At 43.7% G+C, this 13,439-nt stretch overlaps 2 protein-coding genes across 5 annotated transcripts in view; both read left to right on the forward strand.

Annotated features, from left to right (window-relative positions):
• Positions 1-13,439, forward strand: part of LOC103824724 (DDB1- and CUL4-associated factor 12-like) — an 830,860-nt gene that overhangs the window by 781,465 nt on the left and 35,956 nt on the right. The gene's annotated exons all lie outside the window — the stretch shown is intronic.
• The window catches only part of LOC103825432 (splicing regulatory glutamine/lysine-rich protein 1-like), a 73,287-nt gene that overhangs the window by 56,581 nt on the left and 3,267 nt on the right, over positions 1-13,439 (forward strand). For 2 of the 3 annotated variants that reach the window (XM_050986353.1, XM_050986355.1), the window contains exons 10-11: positions 11,706-11,792; positions 12,442-12,571. In XM_050986353.1, coding sequence (XP_050842310.1) covers positions 11,706-11,792; positions 12,442-12,571 — 217 coding nt within the window. The remainder of the gene's footprint in view (positions 1-11,705; positions 11,793-12,441; positions 12,572-13,439) is intronic. The other variant, XM_050986354.1, reaches the window with a different exon arrangement.

Raw genomic sequence — 13,439 nt, forward strand, 5'->3', positions numbered from 1 at the left:
AAAATATATACACAAGCACAAATATAATTTCCATAGTCAATGGCTGTCCCTCCAAGATGTCTATGAAGTTAATTTAGTCCGTGACTGTGGGTTCTGTCCATCCTAGATGTCTTCTAGGGCAGGAGGGCTGGTGTACTGTTGGCTGATTGCAAGTTGCATCAGGAACTCATGACTGGTGTATCTGGAGCAGTCCATCCTCATTGTCCATGGTAGTTATGGCATACAGTAGAAGTGTCATTCAGCAACCAGTATTATACAATATTACCAACTGTTCTCATCCAAAAATCAAATCCCCTTGAGGTACACATCATGTTTCTCCATCCTTCTGCATTACCCACAAGGTACACCCAGATTCTTGAGCAAAAACATCCCATGGATGCCTTTGCCTTTGCTTGAGACAAGACTAATCCAAACTGTCTTCTCTAACACATTCCTCATATGCACCACAGGAACTTTAACCCCTTCTACAGTATGTGGAGGTTTTGATTGGGCAGGGCCAGCTTGATTGGTAGAGCCTTGGGTGTTAACTAACCAGGTGACCTTCACTAGACGTAGATCCCAATGTTTGAAGGTCCCACCACCCATTGCTTTCAATGTGGTTTTTAACAGTCCATTGTACCATTCAATTTTCCCAGAAGCTGGTGCACGATAGGGAATATGATAGACCCACTATTGAAATAATTACCAATATATATCCAGGTGGGGCTTGTCTGGTCTTGTCTAGCCTCTGCTGCTTGACCGAAAGGCGGCAACTGCGGTGTTTTCACCTCAGAGACACCTCTGGCTAAGCTGGTTGCTGCAGCTGGCACTAGAGACAAGTTCAGACATGCAAAGCTCTGGTTTTACCTCTGTGCAGATGCTTTAAGGTGAGGTGAAGGAAAGGAGTGGGATTCTGCTAGAGAGTTTCGATCCAGAGTTTATTCAGATGGCAGGCTTCTGAATCCCATAACAGCTTCTAACAGAATCCCCCAACCGTGTGGTTGCTGGCTCTTTTAAGCTCAAGGAGAGGGGGAGGGAAGGTGTAGGGATCCCACCAACTAGGTTCAGGGTGGGCAGGTCTCAGGTGCAAGGGACACCTGGGTGGGCCAATGGCCCCCCAGGGATGCAGGGCATCTTTTTAACTCTGCCAATCACTCGATGCTCTTCTGGAATGCCAGGATTGACAGACAGCACCCAGCAGGGGTCAGGGTGGGGAGAGGAAAAGTGATTGACATCTAGGAAAGGACAGGGATACCTGAGACAAACTATGACGCCACACTGCTACAACCCACTCAATACCATACTCTCTGGCCAAGGTGTCTATGAGGCTATTCTTCAAATGAGTCCCGTCATCTGACTCAATTCTATCTGAGGTGCCATGTCACCACAGGACTTGCTTTTCAAGGTCCAAGATAGTGTTCCAGGCAGTGGTGTAAGGCACAGAGTACATCTCCAGCCATCCAATGGCTGTTTCCACCACTGTAAGCACATAGTGCTTGCCTTGATGGGTCTGTGGGAGTGTGATGTAATCTTTCTGCCAGGCCTCCCCATTTTTATATTTTGACCATTGTCCACCAGGGGCTTTACCCACTTGGCCTGCTTGATCACAGCTCATGTTTCACAGTTATGGATAACCTGGGAGATAGTGTCCATGGTTAAGTCCACCCCTCGGTCACAAGCTCATCTGTATGTTGCATCTCTTCTCTGATGACCTGAGGTGTCATGGACCCATCAAGCCAGAAATAATTCACCCTTATGCTGCCAGTCTAGATCCACCTGAGATGCTTTAATCTTGGCAGCCTGATCCACCTGTCCATTGTTGCAATGTTCTTCCGTAGCCTTACTCTTGGATATGTGTGCATCTATATGATGTACACTTACTGCTCTATCCAGGCAGCAGTGTCTTACCACAATTCTGCAGCCCAGATGGGTTTACGTCTCTGCTGACAACTGGTCTTTTTCCATTGATCCAGCCACCCCCACAAAACATTTCCTATCATCCACAAGTCAGTGCAGAGGTAGAATGTTGGCCATTTCTCTTATTCAGTGATATCTAAAGCCAGCTGGACGTCTTTCACATCTGCAACCTGACTTGATCCACCTTGTCCCTCAATAGCTTCCACGACTCGATGCATAGGATTACATATGGCAGCTTTCCATTTTCAATGTATCCCTGCAATATGGCAGGAACCATCATTAAAGAGAGTGTACTGCTTTTCATTTTCTGGCAGCTGATTATATGGTGGCGCCACCTCTGCGCATTTTACCTTTTCCTCCTTTTCTGATGATAGTCTGAAATTTTCACCTTTGGGCCAGTTCATGATGACTTCCAAGGTCCCTGGGTGATTGGGGTTTCCTATTCAAGCTCACTGTGTGATCAAAGCAATCCACTTACTCCAGGTAGTATCAGTTGCATGATGTTTTGCAGGGACTTTCCCTTTGAGCATCCAGCCTAGCACTGGCAGTCAAGGTGCCAGGAGGACCTGTGCTTCAGTGTCAATCACTTCTGAAGCAGCTCCAACCCCTTTATAAGCTGGCAGTATCACTTTTTCAGTTGAGGTGCAACAGGCCTTGGATCCTTTGTGTCCTTGACTCCAGAACCCGAGGAGTCATCCTTGAGTCTTCTTGGGTACTTTTTGCTAGAGGCTCCAGGAAAGACCAATCTCCCCAGATGCAGTGTAGAACACATTTTTCACATCTTGTCCTGTCCTGACTGGCCCAAGGGCTACTGCATGAACAATCTTCTGTTTAATTTGTTCAAAAGCTTCTTGTTGTTCAGCACCCAACTTATCAGAAGGTAGAGAGGACTTACAGTCTGACCGTATTCTGGAATATGCATCCTCCAAAAACCCACAGTGCCTAGGAAAGCTTGTGTTTCCTTCTTGCTGGTTGGTGGGAACATAGCTGCTATTTTGTTGACCACATCCATTTGAGTCTTATGATGTCCATCTTACCATTTTATTCCTTAAAACTGAATTTCCTGAGCAGGTCCCTTGGCCTTACTCTGCTTTATGGCATAACTGGACTTCATTGGAATCTGGAATATCTTCTCCCCTTTCTCAAAAACTTCTTCTGCTGTGTTGCCCCACATGATGAAATCATCAATGTGTTACAAGTGTTTTGGAGCCTCACCCTTTTCCAGTGCAGTCTGGATCACTCCATGGCAAATGGAAGGGCTGTGTTTCCACCCCTGGGGCAATTGATTTCAGGTGTACTGGACACCCTTCCAGGTAAATGCAAACTGTGGCCTGCACTCTGCTGCCAGAGTAATGGAGAGAAGCACATTAGTAATGTTGATAGTGGCACCACTTGGCGTCCTTGGACTCCAGTTTATACTGAAGTTCCAGTATGTCCAGCACAGCAGCAGTCAGCGGTGGTGTGACTTCGTTCAGGCCACAATAGTGTGTCAGTCTTCACTCTCCATTGGACTTATGCACTGGCCATAGAGGACTATTAAAGGGTGAGTGAGTCTTGCTGACAACTCCCTGGGTCTCCAGTTCACAAATCATCTCATGGATGGGGGCCATGGAGTCCCAGTTAGTGTAGTATTGCTGATGGTGCACTGTTGTGGTAGGGATCAGTACCTGTTGTTCTTCAACCCTCATCAGTCCCACAGCAGAAGGGTTCTATGAGAGACTAGGCAAGGTATTCAGCTGTTTAATTTACACTGTCTCCACAGCATCTATCCCAAAATCACAGTGATGCCCTTTTGGGTCCTTGAAATACCCTCTCCTCAGTTAATCTGTGTGAGGGATGCATGGGGCCTCTGGACCAGTCACAATGGGGTGTTTTTGCCATTTGCTCTGCGTCAAGCTCACTTCAGCTTCCAGTACAGTCAGCTGTTGGGATCCCACTGTCACCCTAGAAATAGAGATGGATTCTTCCCCTAAAGATTTTTATGGCATCAGGGTACATTTTGCACCAATGTCAACTAATGCCTTATACTCTTGTGGGTCTGATGTGCCAGGCCATCGGATGCACACAGTCTAATAGAGCCAATTGTCCCTTTCTTCCATCTGGCTGGAGGCAAGGCCCCTCTAGTTCTGGTCATAGTACTCATTGCTCACTTCTGGTAAAGATGACCAGGAGGTCCCTTCAAGATTATCAGAAGTAATATCATCCCTTCTATTCTGTCTGAGGACTTGCTCACTGGAAACTGGAGCGACATTTATCCTTGAAGAATTTCCTGCAGTGGTTGTCCTTCCTCTCAACTCACGTACACGTGTTGCTAGGACAGAGGTGGGTTTTCCATCCCATTTTCTCATGTCGTCTCCATTGGCACACAGATAAAACCACAGGTATCCTTGTGGTGTGTACCGTCTCTCTCAAGCAGGGGTGTGCTTGCTCCCAATAGCAGACTCTGGTCCATACTGGTAGGGCATGGGACATTTTCTCTCTCTCTCTCTCTCGTCTTTCAAATCTGTCTGCTGTCTTGGACAGTCTTTCCACAGCCGAGGTACCATAACCACGTGAACAGACCAAGCAACATTGTGACCAGTGGCTCCATACCTAATATAACAAATGCTTGTGGATGCCTCACTTGACTCCCTACACAAAATCACAGACTTGTTTGGGTTGGAAGGGATCTCTGGAGATCATCTAGTCCAACCCTTCTGCCAAAGCAGGTTGTATTAGATCTGACTGAGATAGACTTCATTTTTCCTTAGCAGACCTCACAGTGACGTGCTTAGCATTGGTAGCTGGAAAGGTACTGATAACACACCAGTGTTTTGGCTACTGCTGAGAAGCACTGTCCCTCTAACATTCCTTCCCCCCATCAAGGGGCTGGGAGCGGGCAAGATCCTGGGAGGGGACACAACCAGGCCAGCTGACCCAAATTAACCAAAGGGATATTACATACCATATGATGTCAGCTCAGATATAAAAGCTAAGGGAGAGAGGAGGAACAGGGGGCATTCGTTATTCTACGTTTGCCTTCCAGAGCAACCACTACTTGTGCTGAAGCCCTGCTTCCCAGGAAGTGTCTGAACATTGCTCGCTGATGAGAAATAGAGATTAACTTTCCCCTTTGCCTATGCATGCACAAACTTTTGCTTGTTTTTTTCCTTTGCTTTAGTAAACTGCCTTATCTTAACTTACTAGTTGTTTTCTATCTTATTCTTTCCCCTGTCCCACTGGGGAGTGATAGAGCAGCTTACTGGACACCTGTCACCCAGCCAAGGTCAAACCACTACAGTCCTTTCGGTGCCCAAATGTGGGATAAGATAAAGGCAGTTATACATATATATATTGCATGCTATAGTAAATGGTAAATAGTAGTTATCAAGTAGTAAGCTCCTATGCGGGACACAGTGTTTGTCAGCTGCGCTGCTTATCACTCTGTTTTGCTGAGTTTGGGAACATGTTAAGACAAACAATGATGAGTGAATACAGCTCCTTCTCCCTGCCCAGAGTAGATGTGAATGACTTTGTACTGCAGACTTCCATGGTCTTTGCTCATCCTTATGTAAGCTGTTTAATACTATTAATAATATTAGCTAATAATGCTGGTACACTATGGAATTCATGCCATCTGTCATCATCCTGGTATAAGAGAAAACAACCTTTATGTGAACAGCTATTGAAAATCTGCCCTGTGGAAAAATTTGGTCAGGTTCCTAGGGTAGTTATCACCTCCCATTGCCTGGGACTTTACACACAAACAGGTAAACAACCCTAATAAACTGACCTGTCAACTGATAGAAGGGTGCCTTGTTTACCCCCATGAAAACCAGCAGCTTCTTGCCCTCTACTAGAGCCTGGCCTGTGCCTACTGAGCCACTGTTCAATACTCTCACAGGACTATAGTTGACACAGGAATCCAAACTGCATTTGAGGACACTGTGGCTGAGACAGGGACTCAAACTACAGCAACTACAGTAATTGCCCCTGTAGTGAAAACAAAAAAATGGACAAGGCAAGTTGCAGGCCCATACTACCAATTAGTAAGGGAGGAAGAAGAAGAGGAAGTAACAGTAGGAAAGGAGAGATTAGATCAAGAGGCAGGCCCTTCAACAAAGAAATTGAAAGGAATGAGGCAAATCAAACGGGAAACTGAAGTTACTTGGTGTTGCAACCTGAATTGCTGCTAGTAAAGTCCAGGGTAAAGAAGTAAAAAGGCCTTTGCATAATATTCACAGATGTTTAATTCAGCCATGCGGTGAGATGTTCAGAGTTCCCAAAGCCCACACGTGTATATGGTCTAGGTTACTCAATCCCTGGGAGGTAGGGGGTGAACCTGGTCTAGGGGCAGTACAAAGATGAGGGCCAATCAGGGAATAGGGAGTGAGTAGCTCAGGGACATAGGAACAGGGAAAGGAGCCAGTGGGGCCAAACAGCTTTGAGGGAAGCTTCTTATGTCCCCCCACGTGGAGGAATAGAATGTAAGAAAATATAGATAGTGCAGAAGGTAGTCGCACACCTGAGGAGTTGCAGCTGTACTAATCACCAAAGTTTAGGAACAGGCCTGCCCTTAATAGGCCACAGCTGTGTCCAATAAGAAGACAAGTGCTACAAAAGAGTGGGTTAGCTGATTGAGAAGAGAGTTGGAGTTTGTTGGCTGTGCTGTGAAGGAGTCAGTGCTGTGAGGAGCTACCCATGAGAAATCACAAACAAGGTGTGGGAGCTTTGCAGTATGATGACAACACCCCCAACCCAGGGGATGCCCCCCAGGGTCTCCACAACTTGGTCCCTGGCCTCATCAGAAATTTGAGACTTGCAAAAAGATTCTAGTCACCAGCAAGGTAAGCGGATTTCTGCCTGGTTGCTTTTGTGCTGGGATAATGGGGACAACAGTCAGTAGTTAGAAGGTCATGAAGCCAAACAGCTGGGATCCCTTCCTAAGGATCAGGAAATTGAAAGAGGAACTGGAAAGGAAGGAGCAATTTGCAGCCTCTGGAAATGACTTCTCTCAAGCGTGAGGGCAAGATATCCATTTAAGGAAGATCTTGTGAGCTCCCCAGCCAAGTGGACCACTACAGACAAAGGTATCCAGTACTTAAGAGAAGTAGCAGTGCTGGAAATCATCTATAGTGATCTAAAAAGTGACAGAGTCCCTAAAGATCCAGAGGATGTCCCTTGCACAATGTCCATGTGGAGGAAGGTGGTTCAAAGCACCCCTGCATCATATTCCAGCAGCTTGGTATCATTGTATTATCCACAAATGGATACACCAACTATAGAGATGGCATCCTCCTGGCTCTGAAATGTAGAAGAAACACTGGATACTTCCTCATCCCTACAAGGCAGCACCCCAGCTTTTAGGGGAAGCCCAAGAGATTGGTCCTCTCCTGCTCTGGTCAGAGGGAAGTCCCAAGCTCAGGTGATGTGTCAAACTCTGGTTCTTTCTGTGTGACCAGAGAGAGGGCATGAGGAAGTGGGATGGTGAACCCACCTTTAAGCTGGAAAGCCATGTCTATGAACTGAGAGGGAAGAGAGCTGTTAAGAAAGGGTCATCCAAATTAACTCTGTGTCGTTGCTGCAGAGAGACAAGAAGGCAATCAGCAATCTTCCAGACATAAAAGAACTGAAATCACTTCTCTTAACCCTGGTGAGGACACTTCTGATTTGGCATCCCAAAGGTCAGACAGTGAATACTCTGACCAGGAACAGAGGGTCCCTGCCTTCATCCAGGAGGAGGAAAGGGATGACCAGGTATACTGGACTGTGTGTATTTAAAGGCCTGGCACATCAGATCCCCAGAAGTATAAAGCTTTAGTAGATACCGGTGCACAGTGCACACTGATGCCATCAAGGCAGAAGAGTGTGGAATCCATCCACATCTCTGGAGTGACAGGGGGAGGCCAGGAGCTGTCTGTATTACTGAGGTGAGTTTAACGGGACAAATGGGAAAAGCATACTATTGTGACTAGCCCAGAGGTGCCTTGTATCTTTGGCATTGACTACCTCAGGAGAAGGTACTTCAAGGATCCAAAAGGGTATCAACGGGCTTTTGGTGTAGCTGTAAATACAGAAAAATCAAACAGTTATCCACCCTGCCTGACCTCTCTGAAGATCCTTTCATCATGGGATTGCTGCAGGTTGAAGACCAGCAAATAACAATTGCTACCAGGACAGTGCATCAGCGGCAATATTGCACCAACTGAGACTCTTAAACTCCCACCCAGAGCCAAGGAGTGATCAGCAGGACCCACTCACCCATTAACAGCCCCATATGGCCAGTGTAAAAGTTTACTGTGGAATGGAGGCTGATAGTAGAGTATTGTGGCCTGAATGAAGTCACACCACCTCTGAGTGCTGCCATTCCAGACATGTTTGAACTTCAGGATGAGCTGGAATCAAAAGCAGCCAAATGGTGCCACAACTGATATCACTAATGCATTTTTCTCAATCCCTTTGGTGGCAGAGTGCAGGCCACAGTTTGCTTTCGCTTGGAGGGGAATCCAATACACCTGGAAAACCAACTGCCCCGGGGTGGGAACACAGCCCCACAATCTGCTGTGAATTGATCTAGACTGCACTGGAACACAGTGTCACCTAGAGCAGGTTACACAGAAATGTGTCCAGCTGAGTTTTGAATGTCGCCTGAGAGGGAGAATCCACAACCTCCCTGGGCAACCTGTTCCAGTGCTCTGCCACCCACAAGATAAAGAAGTTCTTCCTCATGTTGAGATAGAACTATTTGTGATTCAGTTCATGGCCATTGCTTCTGGTTCTGTCACTGGGCACCACTGAAAAGAGTCTATCACCATTCTCTTGGCACCCACCATTGAGATATTTTTATGTAGTGATGATATCCTCTCTGAGTCTTCTCTAGACAAAAGAGTCCTATCTCCCACAGTGTTTCCACATAAGAGAGATGCTCCAGACCCCCCCCCCATCATCTTTGTGGCCCTCCACTGAACCCTCTCCAGTAACTCCTTGTCTCTCTTGTACTGAGGAGCCCAGAACTGGACACACAACTCCAGATGTGGCCTCAGTAGGGCCAAATAGAGGAGGAGGATCACCTCCCTCAACCTGCTGACCACACTCTTCCCAATGCACCCCAGCATACCATTGGCCCTCCTGGCTACAAGGGTACACTGCTGGCTCATGGTCAACTTGTCATGCACCAAGACTTTTGGGTCCTTCTCCACAGAGCTGCTCTCTAATAGGTCAGCCCCAGCCTATACTGGTCCTTGGGGTTATTCCTCCCCAGGTGCAGGACCCTACACTTACTCTTGTTGAACCTCATTAGGTTTCTGTCTGCCCAACTCTCCAGCCTATCAAGGTCCTGATGAATGGCAACACAGCCTTCAGGTGTATCAGCCACTCCCCCCAGTTTAGTATTATCAGCAAACTTACTGAGGGCACATTCCATCCCTTTGTCCAGGTTGTTGATAAGCAATTTTTTTTGTGTTTTTTACACACCCCACTCTCATATGATTTTGTTACCAGCTCAACCCCAGGTTTCCCATAGCAGTCACAGAAATCTGATTCCTTAATTTATTCATGGTGCAGTAACACAGAAACAGCTCAAGCTGGTGCCTTCAAGGAGGGACCCTGAACAACTGAATCCCTGGGCTTTTATATCCTTCCAGTCTATCTGCAGAATAGTCTGGGGGTCTTCCTGCTGAGTCCTCAGCTTCTGCTGTGTTTCTGAGTGTCCGATCACCTGGCTGGTGCTACAGGTCTCTGTGCCCTTTGTTGTGCAAAAAATCAGTGCCAGTTCACAGTCTCTTCCTGGGGCTCCCACTGTTTCCCACCACCCAGAGTTCAATCTGCCGCTCGCACTGCATCTGCACACTGAGCCACCTGCACAGAATGTATTACTCAACACTCACAAGAGTGGAGTAGAGGGGGTCTTATTACACACTACCATCATTCTTCCAAGTACTACTAGTTGGAGAAAAGTGTTGTGAAATGTCTCTGCCTCAGAGCTTCTGTCTGTCTCAGAATTCAAAAAATTCCAGCACCGCTAGACCTAATGTTGGTGTAAGGCAAATCTTGGAGTGATTTCTAGTGAACTTTATTTAAATCAACAGGAAGTTGGCTCCTATCATTACCCTGTGGAATTTTTCCTTTGAGACAAGAATGTTAGTTCTGTGTATGATTTAGAGTCACAAAATCAGTATCAAATTTTTCAAACTATTTTTCCTTAAATTTTGCTGTATTAGTGTTCCTTAAGAGTGTGAATAAAAACAGGCACACAAAAATCTTTTTATAGACAAATGTAACATAGAGGTAGGAATGGTGTCAGACACAGCTGTAGTTCTTCAACTTGAAATATGAAAAGCAGAAACTGAAAATTAGATTTAATGAATAAACAGTTTCTAGTTGAAACATAATTACTAGGGTGCTTACTTGGTTGCTCACAGATATGTATGCAGGAAAACAAAATAAAGGGGATGTACTCTATGTAGACCAAGTGGGAACACTGTCAGAACGATATAATAATTTCCAATGTCCCCATTTGAAAAAAGGTGATGATAAATGTAAGGATGTTCAAAATGAGGTGCATGTTAACCAGCAAACAGCTGATCAATGATAGTGGAGGTTCTTTCCATGATTTTGAGGCCACTTTATATCTTTGTTTACCAAAAATTTAATCAAACTTAAGAAGTTGCTGAAAAAAAAAAGTTATGAACTTTTGTCCTGTGCAGCATCAGGAGATCAAGCTAGATGGTACTGTCAGAGTATGAATCCAAATAGTGATACTAGGTATATCCTAATTTATGCTTTTGTAATTTATCTAATAACTGTTGTTTTCTTGGCCTTCCTAAATATTAAAGAAAATCAGTGGGAATTGCAAAAGCTGGCATGCATAGGTGTAACTTTTGTCTTGTGTCTTAAAATGCCCTGACAATTAGTTTTTAACTTCCCTGTTGTCTTTGTTGGTTCTTTCTGTCTGCTTTTCCTGCCCTATGAAGAGGTGATAGGAAAGAGTCATCTTTGACAGATAGGTAGTATGTTTATGTTAAATGAAGCTTTTACTTGATCAATTTTTACTTTATTTTAACATGTGCCTCAGTATGTTTGCAACCAGTTATTTAATGTTCTGCTCTATTTGAGATCAGACTCCATGACAGCAACTTCATCAAATTTCATACATCTGAATAAAAGAGCGGTTTTGTAAAATACTAAGAGCTCTTCAGTGTGTTATAGAATAATGCATAGGTTTGCTGAACATGGACTGCTAGGAAAACAATTGATATTAACATTTTCATTATGCTTTTGACAACAGCTTGAGATTCATTTTGCACTGCTTGCTGCTAAACCAATATGAATGCTAGCTTTTGTATTCAGGAATTAAATGTCACACATGCTGAATTGGAATTCTAGTGATCTTAAGCTTGCAATGTTAATTTTTGAAGTTTGTATTGCTCAAGTTTATGCCTTTTGTCTTAATTTGTCTTTTCATTCAATTGTATTATTTTCCTGACTGAAGAAACTTACTACAGGATTAGTGAATACAGTGTGTTTCCATTGTTATCACATATAAGTACAAGCATGTGAGGATAAGCATAAAACTAAAATCTGAAAGGAAGGACAGAAGTTTTTTTTCCTACTTCTCACTTCCATTCTCTCCTTTCCCATCAAACTGAAACATATGAATTTTTTTGTTTTGTTTTGTTTATATGGTTCATATATTATTGGTCATAGATAATGTTATATTGTAGAATATTTATTTAGTTCTGTCAGATCATTTTAAGAGCTTTCTGGTTTTATCCAGTTGCTGAGTTTATTATTTTTCTTCTTTGGTGATCTTGAATTTCTTGGTCCTCCAGAGAAAGATGTAAAAGGAAGAGTAGAAGTCTCTCCAAGTCTCCTAAAATGACCAAAAAAAAGTCTTCACAAACTCCTTCTCCAAGAAGGTCAGTTTGCTATAAACATAAAAGTTAATGAACAGTAAAGGAGGAAAAAGTTGTAGTATTTTTTTAAAACTGAAATGTGATATAGAGATCACTGTTATGAAATAAGCTAACTCAATTTGTGTTTCTTCTGGTTTTTGGTTTTTTTCGTTTGGATAAAGCTCTTTAGTAATTTTTATTTCTAAGGAAAAGGTCTATTTCTCAATAAGCAGAACACTCCAAAAGTAGATGTAGATAAATATATTGAAAACAATTTGGCAAGTATTTTCATTGATTTACTGCCTTTTCATTAGTTATCTCAGATAATTTCAATTGGTTAGTATTATTCAGTTCTAAGTTAAAACAGACCAAAAAGCCCTTTATGGATTTGATCTTTGGTATGCTTTCAACTGGAGTGTTTTTAATCGGTTAGCTCTTTGCAAATACCATGTATACTGAACACATGCATTCTTTAGCTCTCTTCCCTTGTCTTTGTGAAAGGATTTTTGTTATGTTTGAAAGTGACTGAACCTTTCTGAAAGAAAGCAAACCAGGATACCAACATTCATAGTTATTGTACAATTTACTGTACAGTACAGTCAGAGTATGCATTGGCAGTACATTTGTTGCTGTGGGATAAAATTCTGATTTGAGTAAAAATTTTCTTAAACAGAAACAAGAAAGAGAAAAAAAAAGAAAGAGATTCAAATAATGAAAGAAAAGAAAGGGAACACTTCAAGAAAAAAATCAGTAAAGTAAAAGAGGGAAAGGAGAAATCTGACAAAAGCACCACTACTTTGAAGGTAAGCTGTGTGAACAGGTGATAAACAGTGGAGTGCTACAAGTGGAACAATTATCAGAATTTCCTCCCTTATTCATCTTTCTTTCCCTCACCCATCTTTTCCCCACCCTTCTTTCCCCCCATTTTCTTTATCAAAGTATTGCCACTTGATGGAGCTTGTGTGAATAGGTTACTGAAGCACTTTGTTTTGGTTTCTTTCTCTTTTCTGTTCTGTGCCATATGTTAGGAGTTGACTGGCTGCCTATCTGTATGGGCAGGCATAAAGGAGATTGTATAACTAAGCAGCAGGGTTCAGGGTTAGTTTGCCTGTCGTGGTTTAACACTGACCAACAACTAAGCACCACACAGTTGCTCTCACCCACTCCTCCTTGATGGGATGAGGGAGAAAATCAGAAGACTAAAAGGGAGACAACTCGTGGGTTGAGATTAAGGCAGTTTAATAGGGAAAGCAAATGCTGCTCACACAAGCAAAGCAAAACAAGGAATTCATTCACTCCTTCCCATGGGCAGGCAGGTATTCAGCCATCTCCAGGAGAGCAGGGCCCCATCATGTGTAGCAGTTACTTGGGAAGACAAACACCATTGCTCAGAATGCCCCTCCCTCCTTCCCCCCCCCCCCTCCTTCCCCCATCTTTTAATTCCTATTAAGAAAATTAGCTCTATCCCAGCCAAAACAAGCTCAGGCTTTTGAACTGAAAAGATTTTTAATAAACTTTCATTCTGCAGTTCAGCCTCTCCCTGGTTGCTTTGGTCCTGGACTGCATATTTGACTCTGCAGGAATAAAACTGAAGATTTAAGGAAAGAATAGCATGGGATTTTTCCCTTGCAAAATAGAAGGTGGTGTGATTAAGAAAAGAAACATCTTCAA

The sequence above is a fragment of the Serinus canaria genome, chromosome W, assembly GCF_022539315.1.
Source record: "Serinus canaria isolate serCan28SL12 chromosome W, serCan2020, whole genome shotgun sequence".
Lineage (NCBI taxonomy): Eukaryota > Metazoa > Chordata > Aves > Passeriformes > Fringillidae > Serinus > Serinus canaria.